General features: G+C 41.5%; 1 protein-coding gene across 1 annotated transcript in view; it reads right to left on the reverse strand.

Annotated features, from left to right (window-relative positions):
• CDH4 (cadherin 4, type 1, R-cadherin (retinal)) overlaps positions 1 to 19825 on the reverse strand; it is a gene marked incomplete at its 5' end in the record, with an annotated part of 41609 nt that extends 21784 nt beyond the window's left edge. Inside the window, 2 exons of the mRNA XM_009071027.1 lie at positions 1139 to 1324; positions 19688 to 19825. Coding sequence (XP_009069275.1) covers positions 1139 to 1324; positions 19688 to 19825 — 324 coding nt within the window. The remainder of the gene's footprint in view (positions 1 to 1138; positions 1325 to 19687) is intronic.
• Between the last annotated feature and the right edge of the window lie 1834 nt (positions 19826 to 21659).

Genomic DNA, 21659 nt, shown 5'->3' on the forward strand with positions numbered 1-21659 from the left:
AGCTATTCTTAAATCACCTTGATCTTTAAACATTAGTGTTTCATCCTAAGCTGTTGATTAAAACTTTTTTGTTAGAGAAGGCCAGACTTATCAGAAGAAGCTGGCTTTATCCATCACAGCAGGTATTAATCCTTCCCAGGTGCAGTGCACAGTGTGTGTTGTGCAGCTCCTACACATCACAACAGCCTCTGTGTGATGTCTTCACATTTTTTGTAGTCAGAGGGAGCACCCACAGGCATCTTATCTGGGAAGAGCTTCAGTGAATGCTGAAGGCATCCAGTGGTGTTCTGGCTGTGTGTAATGACTGCAGAAGAATTTACTGGCCTCAGAAACTGAAAGGGAAGCGAACACTCGAATGAAGATAAAGTCATGTTCTTTGGAGTCAAGGAAGGAAACACAATTTGATACTTGCTACAGCTATCTTGAGGATTCCAGGTCTACTAGTGGGTGGAGGGAAGAAGGGATGGTGGGTATTTATGGTCTTCTTTCTCAGAGTCTTTGGACAATATCCTCTGCTGATCTAATTTGTGGGGTGGCTTTCACTTGAGTGGAGCTATCCTGAGCTGAAGATCTGTCCCACACTCTGTTTATCACTTAACACTAGGAAAAGGAAAATTTCTCCAATGTTTTTCCTGCTAAGCAACTCAGTCAGAGGGACAAGTCTCCTTTCCTTCTGTTACCAGAAAATTCACTCCTCCTGAGATGTCTCCTACACAACCTGGTTTCACAGAGGATCACTTAACTAAGCCCTAAAGTGAAATAGTATCCCTGATTCACAGAAAACAAGGCAGTTTTCCAGCTCAAGAAGTGCAGGGCTATGCAGCCCAGGTCTGTTCCCTCTTACAGCGCTCAAAGAGCTCAGGAGGAGCAGGAGGTGGAGGTTAGGCTTGGGTGCAGAAAAGACCCTTCAGCACGTGAGACTTTTTGAAAGCTCATGGTGGGTTGGGCTGAGCTGGGAAACCCAGGATTATAGCCAGGGTATTCAGAACTTCTGCATGGAGAGAGGTAGCACACAACAGATGTGAACATTGGTGTTCCCAGTCAGAGGAGGCATGAAACAACTGCAGACTCCTGGCAATCCTTGTAGTCTTAGCTAGCTGAAAGGGTGGCACAGAGATTTGCTTTGGCTTCTCCTTACCTTCACAACAGTCACCATGCCCTCATTGGTGACAGGGTCTGTCCGGATGGTGAAGTGGCCGGAGGGGTCCCCACTGATGATGCGGTAAATGGCATTCCAGTTGGGAGAGTGAGGTTGGTCCCGGTCCATCACAGTCAAGTTTGCCACCACAACCTCCACTCTGTTCTCAGGAACTTCTCCTGAATACTGCAAATAAAAGACAAGAGCAGTCACAGTGGGAGTTTTCTGTCAGTCCTCATGGCTATCTCCCTCTCCCCTACATCTCCACACCAACTGGGAAATCAGCCCCAAGTAGAAGACCATGAGCATGGCATCTCTTTCTCACTTTAGGTTTTCCTATTTTTTTATCTTTGAATACTTTTTCAAACCTTCCAACCCAAAGGAGAACAAACCTGCTATCCCCCAGTCACTGCCCAAGCTTCAGCAAATGCTCCAAGGGACCAAAGAGAAAAAGTTCCTGATATTCTCATTCAGTGACTGCAACCAGAGAGTTAATTGCCAACAGCAGGGGAAAATGGCAGTCTAAAATGTCTAAATTTTTTTGGATGACTATATTCCTTTATCCCAAGGTATTTTGCCTCACTCAAATTTCAGTGATGGCATTTTATTGCTTCTTCAGTGATTTTTACTTCATTTTCTTTCTTTCTCACCCTTGATTTGATTTTGTCTCATTATTTAAAGTGTTTCTTGTGATTTTGCCACAGCCTTTCCTGGTGCTTAATTCTCTCATTTAGCACTGATTTTCATGGAGCATGTCTCGTTCAGGCATATCCTGACACATTAGCTGCATTCTTTTCTGCTTTCCACTCCCTGATTTATCGCACGGCTGCTCAGGGATCTTGGCCTGTGAATACTTCCAGTGTTTGGGGCTCAAAAAGCTGCCAGTAAGACACATTCCCAAATTTTCAACTGTCCTCATCTCTCAGAATCGCCTATTAGCAGCACTTGCAAATCATCACTCTGATTGACATATGGCAAATTAAACACTGGGGAAACGCCGGGAGCGGCTGGCTCGGAGTCTGCAATGAAATCCTGGCCCCAAACTGCAGGAGCAGAGCACTTCTAAAATCTGGCCTTTGGTGTGCACCAATGCCAGGTTGTGCAAATGATAATAAATCATTCCTTTGTTAGCACAAGAGTCAGTTTTCCTTCCTAACCCATCCCCATCCATTGGCATCTTTCAGTTACGGATGCTTATACTAAGTATATATTATTTCACCACTGACAGCAAAAATATTCACTCTGCCGTATGCTAATGTAAATTTAAATTTGCCCTTTAGTGGTATCCAGAATGGCATTTTGCCCTCTTTTCTGTTATGCACCTGTCCTAAACAAGTTTTCATTAGTGAATGCAGATGGCATCTCTTTCCAGCCATGGTGAGTGGTGGGGAAGAACAGTGGGAAGCTGCAGGATAATTCTAATTCCAGTACACGCTACAGCTCTTCTTTTCTCTTTATTTCCCATGATTTCACTTGTTCTTTACCCATTCTCTCACCCAATTTGGAGTCTCTGCGGCGCACAGCTTAAGCAGGGGAAATATCATATGGAAATTTATCAAAAGCCTCTTGAAAAATCCATTAGATTAAGTCATATGTACACTCTATTATCAACCTTGTCTGAAACCCACTGCAAAGAACTGAAGGAGATTAGTTAAACAGGATCGTCTCTTCCTAAATCCACACTAGTTATCACCCATTACATTAAATTAATGTTGTATGGCACGGCAGCAGTGACAAGCTGACAAGCCCCCAGTCTCTTCCTTCTAGGACATGGCTGCACTGCTGACAACAAGGTATCATATTGTAATTCCAAAGGAGTTAAGCACTTTGTGAAAGCATCTCAAATCTTTGACCCAGGACCTGTTTTTTTTGTGTGTCTGTCACTACTAGGCTTATTCCCTGCAGAACCAGACAGAACTAACTCATCAAGACTTAGCCATCAGGTGTGTTTGAGACATTTAAGAGGGTCAGTCCTACAGGCTGCTGAATACTTTTAATAAGTCATAACCCAAGTGCTGCCAATGAGTTTGGATTACATGGCAAAGTCACACACAATCACCACAGGTTTTACAGCAGCTTCAGTAACAGCCATCACAACATCCATTTTCAGCCTGTAGCTATAAAGCTTAGCACATGATATATTTTAAAATACAAGGTGTATCAAAAATTTTAAATACAAAAGCACATGCCAATATAAAGCCTGGAGGGAGATTGAAACAGCCTATAAAGCTCTTCCATTAGGGTAAATACCACAATGCTTGGCAAATACTGGGCAACCCAGGAGCTCATCCAGTTGTTGTTGACATCTATTAGGTATAACTAGGAAATTATTAGTCCTAAGCAACACTGAGGGTGGATATTGCCTATTATGCTTATAAAGCAAAGTATTTTTCTGATAAGAACAGAGCACCCTCACTGGAATCAAAGGAGCCATCCAAAGCTATTCAGGGTAAGAAGAAAGTCTTGAAGAGATGTGCCATGAGAAACAGAACAATTTTCATCAGCTACACATCAGCAGCTACTGGGAATTCAAATGGGAGCCTGACTTTCCTCCTTCTCACACTCCCCCACTATCATTATTCCAGGAAAATGCTGTAATGTGTATTGTCCACAATTGTCTTTACCTTTAATAAAATTAAGTAATGACATTAAATTACACCTGCTAGAGAAAGGATGGCAGCTCAAAGCTACCCACACTTCTTTAATGTCATTCCCTCCCTACTCTGGAGTAATTCAGGATAATGAACATCTTTCACTATGCTGCTTTCCAGCATTCCCTCTGCTCTAAGTTCTCTTTCATAAGATTACAATTGATTTTCAAATAAAGAGAAGCATATCTATTCAAACAAGGTAAACCAATGGGCAAAGGAAGAGCTGCTGGAGTAAACACAAGATTGATAATGCAGTGCTTGACCTATATCTGTAGCATTTACTCACATTCCCCTGTATTTCATTCAGCTTCACTTTCAATTGTTGCATTGAGGTCCTTAATTTCTGGAGTGATTTTTAAAGCCCATTCACAAGGATTTCCATGGCTGATTGTTAGACACTTTGCTTCCCTTCTCACATAAAGATTTGTTCTGAAACTGGCACATTCTTAAATCCTTAAATTCTGTAGTGTCTTTTATGTTTCCCTCCCATAAAAGCCTGTGCTGGCAAAAGTCCTTCTCCCACTCCTCTGGAGCTGACCTGTCTGAAGTTATACCTTGCTGAAAAGGCAATAATTCATTCTGACTTTCGGGTTGCATCAGATGGTACTAAAATTGTTTAATCCCAGAGTCTGTCTTTCGTCTGACTTGTACCTGACTGCACATAAACACGCAGACAAATATCTTTCTGGAGGAGAAAGAGATTGATGTGGGGGACAAATGATGAATTCACACCATGACTTGACTTGGTGCAATAAATCTGGAGTCTGGGCCGTGAAGCCATGCACAGCTGAGTCAAACCAATTAGCTCACTGCAGCCACTCCTAGGAAGGTGTGGGATTGAGATGGATGAACACACAGATAATTATTCAGCCTTCCTTCTAAAGGGAATTCCTCTTTTCCAGGCTTCTTACTTTTTTTTTTTCCTAAGTGGTTTTGCTAAAAAGCTGTGAAAGTATAGATTTGTTCACATGAATGTCTGCAGGATCTTTCTCTTGTCTCCAAGATTCACTAATGATTACACAACATTTATTCCAGGCAGGAGTAGTTTATGAAGGCTGAATTGCCTGGAGAAATAGTGTTCCATGACTTTTAGCTATGGATTAATGCAGAAGAATAAGGGCATCTCAGTCCTCTTACTAGACTTATTAGGTTTACCTTTTCTGCATTACATTTAACAAAGATACTTGAATAGCAAGAAAATTAATAAACAAATGTGGTCTGGTTGCAGCAATGTGTGTAAAATGTGAAAAAAAAAAAGATGAAAATCTCCTAATAAATCATTAATTGTGATGTGCCTGCCCAACTGCAGCACAGAAAGAAGCAAATGCCATCCTAATTGATTGCTTCTTATTCCATCTTTATAGGCCTGCATTTTTTATTGTGGGGGTTGAATAAGCCCAGAGGTGTAAAAAACCTGTATATTGTACTCTGTGTATCTGCCAACTTGATATTTAGATCAATAACCCTCTTTCCCCCCCCCCTCTACTCCTACTACTGGTAATTTAGCTTTTCTTCCTAGCAGCTTAATTGCTGTTTTCTTAAGCCTTACTATCAATTCTCTGACCTTTAATTTCCAATATCATTTGCTGTACTGTGCTGGGGCTGCAAGTTATCCCAGCTCCTCTGCACCATGCAAGTCAGACTTTGGATCTCAGCTACTATGACACTCAACCAGAGACCACCAGACTCTCCCTCCACTGTTGTCTTTGTGCAACAGAGACCACAAACTCACACTTGAATTGCCACAAAACCTCCATAAAGTCAACCTTATTTTGCAAATCAAGTTTTGAAAAGCTCATTTCTTAATCATATTTTATTAAGCAACTACTCACTCTGGTGAAGTCTTCAGTGATGACCACCTTCTACTGATGTCCTCACCCCTTTTTGAGGCTACTCCATGTTACACCAACCTCTCTGTTAGCCTCTTGGCTGTTGGTTTTTCAGGCTCATGCCCAAAACATCCCTGCACTGCAGCATCCCTTCTTCAATGTCACATCCACTTGGATCTACTCCACAGTCCATCCATGTATGCATTCATACTTCAGACTAGTTATATGCCATGTGGCAAACACTTCCCAAAATGTTCTCTACAAAGCCCAAGGTGCTCTTGCCAGCTCACAGCTTTGCTCCTCTGGTACGAGGCCCAGCTGTCATCAGGCTCATTCAGAAAGGAGCTGCTCAGACTGCAGGCAGCAGCTCATGGTGGTCAGCAGGAGTCAGCCTGGCCCAGCTGAGGGAAGGGCATGCCAGTCAGCACACCAGCTTTTAAAGGATGCTTTGGAAGTTTTGCCTTTGACCTCAGCAGTTTGTGCTGTTCAAAGGTCTCACCTGCCTGCAAAGGAGCCCTCTCAGCTCTGTGCATGGTGTGGTGGAGCCAGGGAGTTTGTAGAGGAACTTTGAGTGATCCTCAGTGTGGTCTCAAAGTGCTGGTTGCACTGTGAGTTTGAAAAACAACAGCAAGCTCTAAAGTTTGGTATTTCTGAAGCTGATCTCATGATGAGGTGTAGACAACTCCACCACATTCCTGACTTGGGTGACAGCCACTGGCCTTATGCTTTGTCTTCACTGGCATTATTTTTCAAAAGCTCAAGTGATGACTAATTTTGGATTAATATACAAGTTTTACTCTTTGACTATGAAGGCAAAGCAGGAACAGAGGAGAATAAAGCAATACCCTCTCTTTCAGAAGCAGCAAAAGAAAACCCTCTCACTTCAGACTCTGATGTGAGGAAGGAACGTGGAGATTTCACCTTGGTTCAAAGACTTAAAGTACTTGCTAGGAGTTCAGAGCACATAATAGTAAAAGGATATTAAAAAAAAAAAAAGAAGTTTGCATGTCTGACAATGAGCACTAATTTTTTTTCATTATCAGATGTTACATTCTTGTGACAGTATGAAAAGATGCCACAGAAATGATGACACAAGACACCACTCTCCTGCAAGATAACCATTTCCAGATAAATATATCTTAAGAAATGAGGTTTGAAGTTTGCATAGAAATTTAGATATTTTATAAAAATGCATTACAACACAAAGGAGCTTTTTACAACATCCATATGAAAGGTTTAAAAAGAGATTAAAATTATGTCCTTGGAAAGGCATAGAGCCTTGTCAAGAAAAAGAAATTTCTACATTAACCCCGTGTAGGAAAGTTGTACTTTATCTGTATTTCAAAGGCTATAAAGAAGCACTTTAATCAACCTACTTGACTTTGGGGACTTGCACATCTCACTGAAACTCATGAAATCTGGCAGAGTGTGGTTTCCAGAACACAAAAGCCTTTAATCCGTAAACCAGCACTCTTGTACATTCAAATCCTGATACTATCTCCTTGTTAGGAAGTAAAATTGTGAATTTATCCAAAATGGGATCTCATCTCGTCTAAATGATGTAGCCTTTGCAACAGTGACCTTTAACAGTGGTTATACTCAACAATAAAAGATTTTATGTCAGGAGCCAGTGGAAACAGTATATGTTAAAATTCCAATCTGATAGCACAGCCTTTTATTTCCCAGTTTTAGACAAGGATCCTTTGAACATTTCATTTGCTCTCTTGTCTAACATACCTTTGTTTCTTGCCTACGGAATGAACAGCAGGAAAAGGTGGCTGATACTTTTCTGCAGTCTGGTTGATTGTCAGGTGTAATTAGCAATGCTCTCTTTTAAATAGAGACATAGATTTTAAAACAGCTGGAACTGCCTACAAAGCCTCATTCTTTAAAAAACCCAAACCCTTATATACATCCATCTATAGAATAGAACACTTTGGCACAGATACATCATGGCTTTACCGTGGTTGACAGCCCTATGCTTCCCTTCAGCTGCAAACCAAAGGCTAAAGTGACTTGCCTGTCTCTTGAGGCAGTTGTAGAATGGGCTGGAGCTGTGCCCTGTGCTGGGGCAGGATCTTGAGAACATCATTATTTCATGTGTTACTTGATAAATCCATTAGGTCAGCCTGGATTAGTCTATTGATCTCCCCAGTGCATTGTCACATAGCCCTGTGATCCTTGCTGAGTTATGGAGATGGAAAAGCTCCTGGATGGGAAGTCTGGCAGAGAACAGTGCTCTGGGGTGAGCTGGATCACCAGCACAGCTCTTCCCCAGGCTCTGCCTGTGTCAGCTTCAACTGAGGAACCTGAATGGGTTTGTATGGCTGGGGAAAAACAGGCCAAAAGAACAACCAAATGTGAAGCTTCACCACCTCAAGGGCCAACAAGGGTTTGGATACACTGACCCTGAACTGCCAAAGCAGCACCAGCACCCTGTGCATGCCCTAGCATGGCAAGGGAGTCAGGCTGCCTCATTCACCCTTACTCTCTAAAATAACCATCTTAAAAGAGAGTGAAATTCATGCACTTGTTTGCATTTCAAGCCTCCCATTTTCTTCTCCTCCTTCTTCAAACTGCAAAGCAGCAAATAACAACGTTGGTTTTGAACGAAGCTTTGGAAACATATTTTTCCTGTTTTATGTGTAAATCAGGGCAACAAAAACTGTGTGACAGAGTTCAGCTCCTGAGGAGCAAAATGTACTCTGCAGGTCTGGCTGTATTTCTTGATGAAATGTGTATAGAAGAGGATGTTTCAATTCAGGCACCTGTAATAAAGTTTCATAAAGAAGGGCCTTAAGCTGATAAGTCTGGTTTAGGATTTTCTTATTAACTGCCCATTCCTCATAATGAGTTTTTAATTTAATTTTTTCCAGATTCGAAAGCATATAAAAGCTGCTCATGTGCCTTTGGGATGTGAAGACGGATATTTGGGAAAGGGAGAATTTTTAAGAGAACTGAAAGCGAATTTTTTATGTACACTATAATCCTGCTATTGAGATTTTAAACAAGTTTCCTGCTCAGCACAGCTCAGCCTATCTGCACACTGACTCCTGCTCAAACCTCCTCTGCACTGCAACTGAAATCTCTGTTGTTTCCAAATTATTTTCATCAGTAGATATTGGAACATCACAGTGAGGTACTGGAAAACCTCAAGGTCTGCTCATAAACAGAGTTCCTGACTGGACAGAGCATCCTTGTAGGAGAAAGGCATTGAAGCAGATGTGTTACTCTAAAAGTGCTGCTGCTGTGGTTTAAAGATGTGCTCTGAGCTGGTGTCACAATGGCCAATTTTTTATGTCCTTACTGATAACTCAAATGTAATGGCAATGCTGCCAGTGGGGTGAGAGCTTGAACCCACAGGACAGTTGTGTGCTGGGGTTTCTACAGGAAGGGATGGAGTACCTAAAACCACAGAATCATGAAATGGTTGGGGTTGGAAGTGACCTTTAAATGTCACCTAGTCCAACCCCCTGCTATGAGCAGGGACATCTTCAACTCGGTGACTATCTGGGGTTCTAGAGAAATGTTTGGCTGCTTCTAGTAACTCAGAGCACAGAGAAGACTAAATTAAATGCTGTGTAATCATCAGACTTGCCATGAAAATGAGGCTTCTTGTGGAAATTTTGTTTACAACAGGAAAGTCACAGCACATGGAGCAGAGAAATGCAGTGAGAAACAGGAGGCTATGGGGTCAAAGAAAAGATGGAGCCACTAGATAATTGTAAATTTAGTAAATAAACCATTATTATTTATTCACTGTTGCTTTCTAGCAATTAAAACCTGTTATTGCACTAAGATGAACAGCATGAAAAATTCTACCGTGCTCAAGAAAACTATGTGAAATCTTTCAACCATTCTCTGATTTTAACTCTGGCTGTTCTCTGTGTTGTGACCCTTTCTTCTACAGCTGGGAAGCATTGAGACATCCTGGACAGTTAGAAATATTTGATAAGAGAAAACTCACAGCATTACCAAATCCTTTGCTAAATCTCCCTTTGCTTTTTTTTTCATTTTCCCCCCAGTATGTCACTAAAGATTTCATAAATGAAATGTGCTTAATGAAATTCCAGATATATATCCTCTTAAAATGACAACCCTCAGAAGCAACTGGGTTTTTTTTAAGGCAACAGAATAGTGAAGAATTAAAAACCTGCCGACCCAAGGAAGTTAGCCAACCTCAGGAGGGGATTTATTTCAGTGCCATACAATAATGGAGTTACAGAGTGTATTTAAATTTGTCAGCCTTGCTCAGTGCCTGAGATGCTGTGTACTTTTAAGATAATGAAATAATCCACTACAAATGGATATTTGCCTGGGACATCTGACAGATGTGGAGATGGTTCAGCCAGGGCTGTGTGGATGTCCAGCCTAACCAGAGACCTCCCAGGTAGTGCTGGGTGTCTACATGCAGACAACTGAATTGGGGTCTCCAAGGCCAGGTCTGAGCTCAGGAGAAGAATCAGGATGTTTAATATATAACTAAGAGCAGAAAGAAGTAAAAAATCTGGAAGGAACCAACTAAATTTGAGAGAAATATTACAGGTGGAGAAATATCAGACAGGAAATGTGGCATGGATAGGTATGTGATCTCTCATCAATGTCTGATTTCTCCTTGAAATTTTAGCTTGACTGATGTACCAGAGATGACAGCAACAGTGTCTAATCCACACCCATGAATCTGGTGGTGTGGTGATTTCCATCACACCACATCACAGAGTAACAAGGGTATTTCTCTGCTGATGTTTCCTTTGGCAACAGATTCTGCCAGTGAGATCAGCTGTGTCACACCTCTTTGCACACAAGTAGCTCACACCTGCCCTGGAACTTTCTTCTCACTGACCAATTCCTCCACAGCACCATAAAAAGCATGGGGAGGGGATGTGGTCTACAGCTTCTCCCTCCTGATTCCATACAGATTAAACAGGCAAGGAGAAGGAGAAGTCCCTGCTAAATGTGACATTACATGAGGAGACAGCACTGCCAGATGCTGCAGATGAGAAGGCTCATGACAAATGGGTTATGGCAAGCAATCATACCACATGGGCTGGGCATGGTCATGCCAGTGTACAGGTATAGTCTGTGCTTTGAGAATATTCACCCAACTGCATAAACCAACAAAATCAGCATGTTAGAAAATCAAACATCAAAGTGAATTGTTACGTATCACCACGATGCTGATGCTGTATGTGCACGTGCTGATCAGCCCCATGAATGACAGCTGCTAGGAGGACTGTAAAGACAGGAGAGCATTGTGCTCTGTGTTAGAGGTGGGATATATGCAGGAAGGACATGGATACAAAGCTGTGTTGTTACTCCAGATTCTGTATCCCATGTGGTGCTGCAGCTCTAACCGGCTGAGGTTACACTCATCATCGTGCAGAGGTTGTATTATTCTTGATTTTACACCAAGGAGTACACATGTCCAATCTGAGAGGGACCAATAGAGTATTTTTTCATGCACCTCCCCCCCTCCCTTTTTTTTTTTTGGGTTACATGAAAATGAAATCCATAATGGAACTATCATGCCCATATTTTTTAATCGCTGGTCTTTGGCAATTTTAAACTCTGAGGTCTGAAAAATTCATTACTACTAACTTCCATCAAGGGTGTTCCTGAAACCAAAATTACTTAATCAACTCAATTTAGCTTCTTGTGTAGACCTAATTCAGAAAAACTTTATCTTCTTGAATTGTTATTGCAATTAATTTCCCCCCCCCCTTTTTCTGCAGCAGACGACATTTCAGTAATTAGATATTTTATAAAAATGAGTTATTCATTCAGAATAGCTTCACTTTTATATTTGATTAATCATGTTACCACTGAGGTCTGGGTTTTGTCTCCAAGGAAAGTTTAATGACCTCATTTTAATCCTTCTTTTAACCACCAGGCAGGTATCAATGAAGAGAAATAAAATTATCTTCTTTTTTCTTTTTCTCTCTCTTTTTTTTTTTTTTTTTTTGTGCAATATCAAGATTACATTTGATGTTTTTTTTTCCTGTGTGACTGACCCATTTACAAGGAAGAATCTAGCTGATTCCAATTAGGTTCAGGACAGAATCAGGCTAAACAGAGCCTTGAACTGTGCCCTAGTAACTAATGCTCAGTGTAATGGAGAGGAACCAGAACTGTTTCACCACGTGGCAGTCAGTTTAAAGAACTGTACATGATTAATTTGGTGATAATTTGAAAATGAATGTACTGAAAGGAAATAAACAAAACAAAAGCCACTGTAAATTTAGGGTTTGATTAATGGGGTCTATTAGTAAGAGACTTCTATCAAGGAGATGACTTTTTTTTTAATATATCAATGCATACATACTCACACAACGTAATGGAATAATTCATATAAACCACAATATATCTGGAAGTAGAGACTTGGATATGATTGATGACTGTTTGCCTTGCATCAGCATCTATCTATGCTTTGGCTCCAGCTATATGCACATCTATATTTGTGTATTTATGCATATACATCTTTGTATCTCTATCCATTTTGCAGACTACACTAAGCAGTCTCAAAGGTATTTCATCCTTTCTGTCATATGTTACACTGCTGTAAAGGCTTAGCAGACATCACAGAAGAGGCTGATGCTTTTTTCATTAAGACATGAGGAATTATTGTTTTCTCATAAAGTGAGAAATATCTTTCATTTTAGATAAAAGAGGTGATAAAATAAAGAACAAAAGTTGAGGATCCATATGAGAGTACGAAGCATGTCTTGTGTTCCTTAGTGCTGCATTGAAAGGGCCTCCAGGCACCTGAAGATGCTGTGCCTGGGAAAGCCACACTGCTCACAGCAAATCTGTACCCTGAGCTGGGGATTGCCCTCATTCTTCAACAGAGTACAACTGTGCAGGCATCACACTTCCTAAGCTCCCTTGGACAGGCTTTGCATTGAGGTAGGGATCCAACTCCAAAGGTCAGTTTGACTCAAAAGGCAGGTCAGGATGTAAATAATTTCTATGAGTATATGTACATACTCTCCTAACCACAGTTAACCTGCATGTCTGCAGTGCAAATCCCCTGGTATTATTGCAGTGAGTCCTGGGCAAGGCTGAGACAGGATGGGAAGAACAAGTATTGTTTCTGCTACCTCTTGACCTAACATCCTTAATCTAATTCATTGTTCATGGCAAAGGTTTTCATTGGGACCTGCAATGAGAGGCAGAAAGCACATTTCAGATTCTAACCACTGAGCTCTTACTGAGGAAAACTAAACAGATTTGTAGTTTTTAAGACTTCACTGACTATACATTTAATGGAAATGCACACAGAATTAGGCAGATGCTCCTGTACCTAAATCCTACTGGGCATGTTCAATTCACTTGAATATAATAATTTATTTCTGTTAGAGGGTGACAGCTCTATAGCAGCACAGGCTTCGCTGGGTAGTTTGGCTGAGCCTCGTTTTGATTGGAAAATTGCAAGTGAGCACGGTCACCCGGGATTTTCCATGAAAGCACAATTGATTTTTAACAATAAAGCCTGTCTGCAGGACCGTACAGAACTCCTGGGTTCATCTTCAGCTGTAAAACAACACAGTCCTGTACATTCTCTCACCATCGTATTAAGTCTTTCCCTTTACCAGCTCTGACCTGTGCAATCAACCTGATTTCTGCCTCTTGTGACAACTGCCTCTAAATTATGCCATGGACATAGTTTTGATGATTTAAAAATACTGTAGGATCCAGGCTAATCTACCTTCAAATATCATTGTCGACTTGCTGTGAATGGCACAGGTGTAACGTCAGAGACCGTGAGATCTGAATGGGCAACTGCATATGCAGCTTTAGTCTATACACTGGCAAATCAGGGACACAGTGCTCAAGATTAAAGCCCTTGATCTTTTCCAGTGTCTGGATTAGGGAGGAGGCAGATGGACACGTGCTCACGGAGATAGTCAGCTACCCACTTTCACTAGTTTTTCCTGGATGAGCCTGGTAAGTCCTCTTTTTAGGAAGCCCATGGTATGCATCCTGGTCCAAATTTCTGCCTGCAGGAAATCCCACTGACATCTCATTCTCCCTTCACAGAGCAAGATTAATTTGTAAAACATGAGCATGCAAGGGATTGCTCACAACACTCACATGTACCAAATGCTATGCTTCCGGTCTGCCTATAAATGTGCTTAGGAAAGCCCAAGGCAGGCTGACGTGGATTCTGATTTTGGTTGCCTACAACCATTAAATATAATTTTTCCAAAGTAGTCTTATTTACATCTCTGCATCACAATCATTTGGAAGCCACAATCTTTCAGCCTGAAGGAAATGCTGAGGGTTTTCCCTGCTACTATGCTATTTTGGAACTCACCGTTAAAAACAGAGGTCAGCAGTATTTGACTCGGGGGCGAAGCTTTCACCCCAAGCTTTGCCTTTTGCAAAAAAATGTCACATTTTTACATTTCTCATCAGCTATTTCTGCAGCTCTGGGCAGTGCTGCTCTTGCATAGGTTGATGCACAGCTATATTCTGTCCTCACACAATGAATGTGAGAACAAACACACACACAGAACAAGGAATACAATTTTGGGTTATGCTTGTTTGTTTTTCCACAATTTTGGCAAGTTCACAGAGCAGGAGGCTGAGTGAGTGCTATGCCATGGCTGTGAAAAAGGAAATGTGCTCTTGTACAAGGCACTGAAACTGGATTACTATATCCAAATTGGGTCAGAATAAAGATAACTGAGCAGAGCATGGAGCACAGCAGGGTTAGCAAGATAACCACGGAATGGGAAGCTGTAAAGTAAAAAGGGTTGAAGGATCTTGGCTTGTTTTGCTTTACAAAATGATGTACAGTAGTAAATTAGGGTGGAGACGTGAGAGAAAACGGGGAAGAAACATCAAAACAGGAGAAGGAAGAACTATTTCTGTTAAAGGCCAACACCAGCATGGCAGTGATGCTCTGAGAGCCTGCATCACTCTCACATTCCAAAGCACTTGGAGTGGGCTCATTGACATCTCCTGTAGTACTTGGAGCAAGGAAAATACCTGCACAGACAAAGATCAGACATTTTTGGCAGTATGGTGCCAAAACCAAGAAGCCCTTTTAACTTGGGTCTCTCTCCGTGTACTTTTGTTCAGGAAACACTGAGCTCTGCAGTGCAGATTCCACTGGTGCCTGATCCAGCCCAGCACGAGCCAGGTTACTAACATCACTGCAGCAGCCAGAGATGAGTCTGGTCTGACAGTATTAATTAAACAGGCCAGTTAAAAACTGGCAAGAACTGCTTTTTTTCTGATGTACAAGGACTTGCTCCTCCACTGATTAGCCAAATCCATGTTGTAACCAGATTAACCTTACCCAGCAACACATCCCTTTGTGCTCCAATATGAGCATCTCTGTATGCAGGGTTAGTCCATACCAGCTCCTCTGCTTTGAGCTCAGTCTTTGGCCAGATGGCCTTTCCCAGGCCAGCAAGAACCACCACTGCCTGGGCACTGTGAGCTGGAAAACACTCACCCATGTCCAATAGTCCAGACTTAAACATTTGGAGCTGTTCCTAACTGGAGTCAGCACCAGGATTAGCCAGCAAGGCAGTGAGACAGGGAAGGGGATGCAGTCCAAGAGCTGCCTCTTTAAAACAGACTCCACTGGGATTCAGCTTTTTCAGAGGAGATTCTCAAAGCGGTGCCAAAGGGCAAATTTTAAAGTAGCTTTAAATAAGACCTCCTAAGGCTCAGGAGCTTAAAGAACTTGAATAGCTCAGGGTTTTTTCCCCTTTCTTCCCTCCCCCCTCTCCTTTCTTTTTTTTGGAGAGGTTGATTGCCAGGCAGGTTTTCCCAAGAACCTACCAGCTCAAGTGATCATGAACACTTTAGCCCTGTGAAATAATATTTCTCTTCCATGGGCTACTATAAAAACAAGTTCTGCACAGTAGGCAAATTTAAAATAACTTTTAATTAACATTTCAGACACAGAAGTCTGATCATGCAAATTCATCTGCGTCTCCTCTCTGCGCCTGATTGTTCCTGATTGAATAAGATAAAAATAGACTTTGTATGAGTCAAGTGTAGGCATGGATTTCTTTCACTTCTCCTCCCCTCTGATTATGCATTTTCTTAGATAAAGTGGAAATCCTTGGATGGCTATTAACAGTATCATGGGTCAGACTGGAAAGGGCATGCTGCCTGAGAGGAGTTAAAGATTTCACTGGAATTAAAGGCGTTCCTTCTGTGAACAAAAAAAAGATGCTTCAGCCTAAGATAAAACCTCACCTGAGACTCTCCAGCACTGTTCTGTCTCAGCTGACTTATAATCTCTGAGATACCAACACTAATTTCATTGCACCCCCTGTATCTGTGGTGAGCATCTGAGGTGAGCATCTGGCCAGAGGCTAGGGATCAATATTAATATGGAAAGAATACAATTCACTTGCACACAAGAGATAAATATTTGAAGGGAGGCTGAGGAATTTCCACACAATTAAGCCATGTCAGAGGACACGACCCTGTTATGAGTAACAGGGACTCTGGATAATGAAGGGCACACTGATACCTTTATCTTTTAACAGTAACAGAGCCAGTTTCTCAGTAAAACTTCCTATGAAGTCTTTGTAACACAGTCCAGTTGAAATGTCAGTATTTTACACCAGCTGATGGTTTGTCAGATGCAAAACCCACCAAAAATGCCAGGACAATGAACAAACACAACTAACCACTCTCCAAGAGCCATGGAAAACTTGGGCATGGTGGATTAAACTAGCCCTTTCTATGACATCTGACCCAGAGCCTGTGGGTACAAGGTAGTTGGGCACATCACAGTTGGTGTTACCTTTGCTTGCACCTCTGCTCTTTGGCAGAGGGAAGAACTGCCTCCCTCCATTTATTGCAAGTAACAATATCACATGAAGAACACAACACAACACAACAAGCAGGCTGAAGTCCCTTAGCTAGACAAAAGAGCATTCCCTGGGTCACAGCCCTTCACTGAATCATTAAAATTGCCCCAAACTGCTGCCTGTGATATTTATGGCATTTCAGAGGATGTTTCACTTCTCTGGCGTTTCTCATGAGACACTTCCCCACCGTTGGCTGCTCTCTGATGCTCCTCAGCACAGGCAGGTAGCACTGCAGATCAAGAAAACATTCACCATCGCAAAAAACAGAGCTGGAAAGGACTAGAGGAAGGGCCTGGTCCAGTGCCTCACAATTCGATGCAGGTCCTGGTCACAACCACCAGGACTGGTCATGGCTTGCTGATGGGGACTGGACTTAGAGTTGACAGCAGACTTGAGTTCGAAGTTGTTTCATCCAGAGACTGTGATTTCCTCCCTCCCATATAATTTCTGAATCCTTGTATGGGAAGGTGGGGCTGCTTCCTCCCCTGCTGTTACACAGGACCTTCCCCAGCCTTTCAGGTGATGGACCAAAGGCTCTGAAACCCATTTTCACATAAGCACCCAAGCATTCTAGAGTTTTCCTGAGTATCTTCAGTTTGTACATTTAAGGATCTTCTGTGCCATTTTAGTGCTCTTTTTCCACTTCTTATCCAGCACTACATTTTGATGACAGCCCATCTGGTATTTTGGATATCTGCAGGTCACCCACTCTGATGGACGTGTCATTTTGGCATTCTTGTGCCTGTGCCTGAACTTCCACATGGTCCACACACACAGTCTCTTCCCTCCCTGCACTGTGTTCCTCGACTACAGATGTGACCTGACTTTCCTGACCATTGCAGTGGCTGGTTTCTTCTCTCCCATCCCGTTGTTAAATTTTACACAGCAACATTAATTTCTGCTGCTGAATACAAAAACATGGTGCAGTGTCCTCCTGAGCTACATTCCTATCCAGAAACGATTAAGTCTAAAACCACCCTGGCTGAATGACAGGTAATTTAGGAGCACTATAGGGTGGGCTTTTGTATCTGTCTGGGATGAACACAGTTCCTGAGTTCCTCTCATCTGGCAGCTTTCCAAGTGCAAACCACAATTTCAGTTATTCAGCCTATTTTGTTTTTACAACAGCATCTCAATAAAGAAATATTTAAAATGAAAATATGCAGTATCTCTCCAAACAGTCCACAGGCTTAAGAGGCCATGGGTTTTCTTACCCTCTGAGGAGCTGTAGATTTCCTGGAAAGTGATTTTTGCTATGTTTTTAGAGGTGTTAAAATGCAGATCAGACTATTTGAGGACAGCAAGGAGATTCAGCTCAGGTTTAAAGAGACTGATCAGCCTGATGTTGTTCTCTCTGCCAGTAAGGGAAAAACCATATTATACTTTCATATTCACATGAAATTCATCCTGGCTATACTCGGGAGTATATAAAAGATATTTGTTTCCATAGAATCAGAAAGGATTATTGTAAAACACCCTTGGTTTTCAAATCTTTATAGACAGTCCCATGTGCTACTGTGTAAAGCCCTTTGGCCCTTGCAAAACTCTTTCTTCGGTGATTGAAATTAGAGAAATAATGGTACACATCAACTCTGCTTAGAGGAAGAGTAGCATTTTCTAATCCATTTAACACAATTCTATGGGTAATTCTCTTGATGGCTTTTATTCCTTCTAGGTTTAACACACACTGAGACATTAAATACTCAGAATTCACCTGAAAGCAAATTTCCATTATCTCACCTTCCATCAGATTCAGCTTTGGAAATTGTTTTGGAAAGCCATTAAAATATACCACATCCGGAGGGATGCTGCCCTCCAAAATGGACCAATGTGCAGGGACAACTAACCCTGACATGGCTGAACCTGCTCCCCCAAACCTGCATGTGGAGACAAGGACCAGGCAACCTGGGCCATCTGAACAACCTGTGCTGAAGTGACGTGGCCACTAGATGTCATTCCTTTTTCACACAAATGGAGGGTAAAGTAGTATTTACCAGGCAGGATAAGGTCCTTCCCCCAAACACTAGGGAGCTGTGGCATCTGTACTGCTGTGGTGCAAAATCCCATGGCCCAACAGACACAAACCTCTCTAAGGTTGGCTGCTGTGAAGTTTTCCAGAGAGAAAAAACCCCTGCTGGCAGGAGAAAGGACCAATTTGGGTGTATGGGGGCATAAACTGGGCTCTGCAAGGCTTCCTTGAGTTCTGCTACCTATCTGCAGTTTCTAAGGGCATAACTAAGGTGAAGCTGATACTGCATTAATAACTATTTAGAGATCCTTTAAGATGGAATGAAAGTTCACAATAATATAAATAATAAAAACATTCCTCAAAGGATGTTCAGTGACTTGAACACAATGCAGTTAGACATTCTGCATTTGTAAAGATTTGATGTCTTTTAAGATACATCATTTACTGCTCCTTGTTGACCCTCATATGAATACAGATAGTGGATACACAAAGATTTCTCATTTATTAGCATTCTCAACTTAGTATGCACGTTTCAGATGTTCTACATCTATGGATTATGAAGGCTGGAATAAACCAGACCATATCATTTCACCTTCCAATTCTTCATTTTTACCGTAACCAGCTCTAAATATTTGGCATTTGTAATCTCTTTATGTTTTCCCCTTGCCCCCCAGTAATACCTTGGAGTACATGAGAACAGAGGAAGACTATGCTAATATGAGAAAGATCTTTAACTCATTAAAAACAGATGTACTGAAGAATGTCTACACATTTACTGCCAGCACACACAAACACATCTGCTAGAACTATCAGTGAAATACAAGTTTCACCAGTTACCTGTTACCATTTTGAGTACTTAATGCCTCCTTGAAATCATATCTGAGCTATAAACCCCAAATAAGTCTTACTGCTCAGGATTTCACTCATAAGTACTAATAACTCTGCTATGTCTACAGCCAATTGCTGTGAAACAACTGCCTCCTCTTTGGTGCAATCAGACATGGTCTGTTTGCCACGTTATTTCAGCTCCTTTAGTACCTCAGCAAAATTGGGCAGCAAATAGTTTTGCTGGTCCACAAATCAGTCTTTGTTTCCTTTTTTCCTCTTTTTTTTCCCCCCCACTTAAAGTCTTTGTTCCAGAGTTATCCCTCAAAGTTCCTCCTACCTGCCAAACCAGCTAAAAGAGAAGGCAGAAACCAACACCCATGACTTACAAACACACTTTGTATCCATGATCACTGTGCTGATGTGATACTTACAGTGCTGGTGGTGAATTCAGGGGGGTTGTCATTCACATCTGTCACTGTAATAATTGCTGTTGCTGTGTTTGAGAGACCATAGTTCAGATTTCCTTCCATATCTGTGGCCTGGACAATGACTACGTACTGCTGAACTTTCTGAAAAAAAAGAAAAAAGAAAAAAAAGAAAAGAAAAAGATGAGAAACAAAACCACATCCTGTAGAACGGTTTATTTTCCATATACAAGCATGATCTTTAAGCAGACTAAAAAGTTAACTGGATTAAAAATGTTAGTAAAAAGACTGATAGAATTTTCTACCATGTATTTGAAGGTTTTTTTTTGCATAGATGGGTGGACATCACCTTTGTGTGGGGAAAAAAAAATGTCTTATGGGCAAAACCCGACATTTTTATTAATTTTTCAGCAGTTTTGGCAACATGAGTTTCTGTGTCCTGAAAACCAGTAGAAGTTTTGTGCATGTGTTTTCATTGAAAACATCTCTCAGAACATTATACCCCCAAAATTGACATCAACATTGCCTGGCAGCACTACAGCCCATTCTGCTCACACAGTTCGATGCTCAAAAAGCATTTTAGCTACTTCAAATGCTCTCCATGTTTCAATCCTTTACACAATCTTGGTAAATAAGGAGAATTTAAGTCCACTACGGAAGAAAAAGTAAGTCAATGCAATAAATAGAAGTTCAGCAGAACTGATTTAAATTCCTGAGCATCCCTTACAACACAGCTCTCAGGAAAACCTCCCAGAAACAGCCATAAAAACCACACAATGAAGTTCTATAAGATGCTGTATGTCAATGCAATGGGAAAATAAACCTGAACAAAATAGGAGAGGCCATCTGATCTTGCATGTGGAAACCTCTGCCTGGGATGTCTCTTTACTCAGAAGTATCTGCCTGCACTGAGAAAAGTCTCCTAATCTGCAAAACTGTTCTGAACAATACACTTTCATTTGGATCTGCAGAATTGACTATGCATTTCTAAATGTTTTGTGCTCACAGAGCACTTTAAGACAGGAAAGCAAAGTTCCTTTCCTGAAATATGGTCAAAGGGATGCACCAAGAACCAGTGAGGGAGCCACACAAAATCAGTGTGCAAAATCTCAACATGACATCCTATTCCTTAAGGCTCCAGATGTAATTACAGATGTGAGATGGAACATATCTGTACTACTGTGGTGCAAAATCCCATGGCCCAACAGACACAAACATAAGACTGGATGCTATGATTACACACCTTGGTCTGTTAGGTGTGTAAACCAAATGGAGGCAAAATTTTATGCAGGAAAAGCTTTTTGGAAGTCAAGTAAAGGGACAAGGAGGGACTGGGGCATGCTGGACTGCTGGGGCTCTCAGAGCACAGCTCAGGTACTCAGAGCTGCTCCTTCCCTGTGACGATGCTACAAGCGTGTGTAAAATGTCAAATGTCCTCTGAAATTTCAAAGGGCAAGAATTAGGTCAATTAGGTCTCTCTGCTCCCATATAAACATTCTTGAGGTGCTGTAATTGGCACAGTTGTTTAATTCTTCTGAGTTGCCAGAATAAGAGATCTGAATTTTAGCCTTATCTTGATTCCAGGACTTTTAATTGACCTGCTAAATTGACAAGACATCACACTCAGGGATCCATCAGCACCTTGCAACTGGAATATATTATGGAAATGCACTTTCATTATCTCTTCCCACCTTGTATAATAAAACATGAGGGAGAAACTATTGTTAGCCCTTGTTTTGCCTCATGCAAGAAGGTGCTGATCATTACTCCGTTTGTAAAGCACTGAGTAAGGCTGAAATATCCTTATTAGAGAATGTAATTTCTATTTCATATTTAGCCTTTCCTTCCTTATTCTCTCTTATAGACAACTTGGGAGGCTGATGGAAGTATTCCCTAACAGACCAAATACTTTTGAGCCAAATTAGGTTTAAACCATAAAAGGGGGAAAGACATTCAGAAAAATCAGAGCAATCAGATT

This window comes from Acanthisitta chloris, unplaced genomic scaffold, assembly GCF_000695815.1.
Source record: "Acanthisitta chloris isolate BGI_N310 unplaced genomic scaffold, ASM69581v1 scaffold20953, whole genome shotgun sequence".
Lineage (NCBI taxonomy): Eukaryota > Metazoa > Chordata > Aves > Passeriformes > Acanthisittidae > Acanthisitta > Acanthisitta chloris.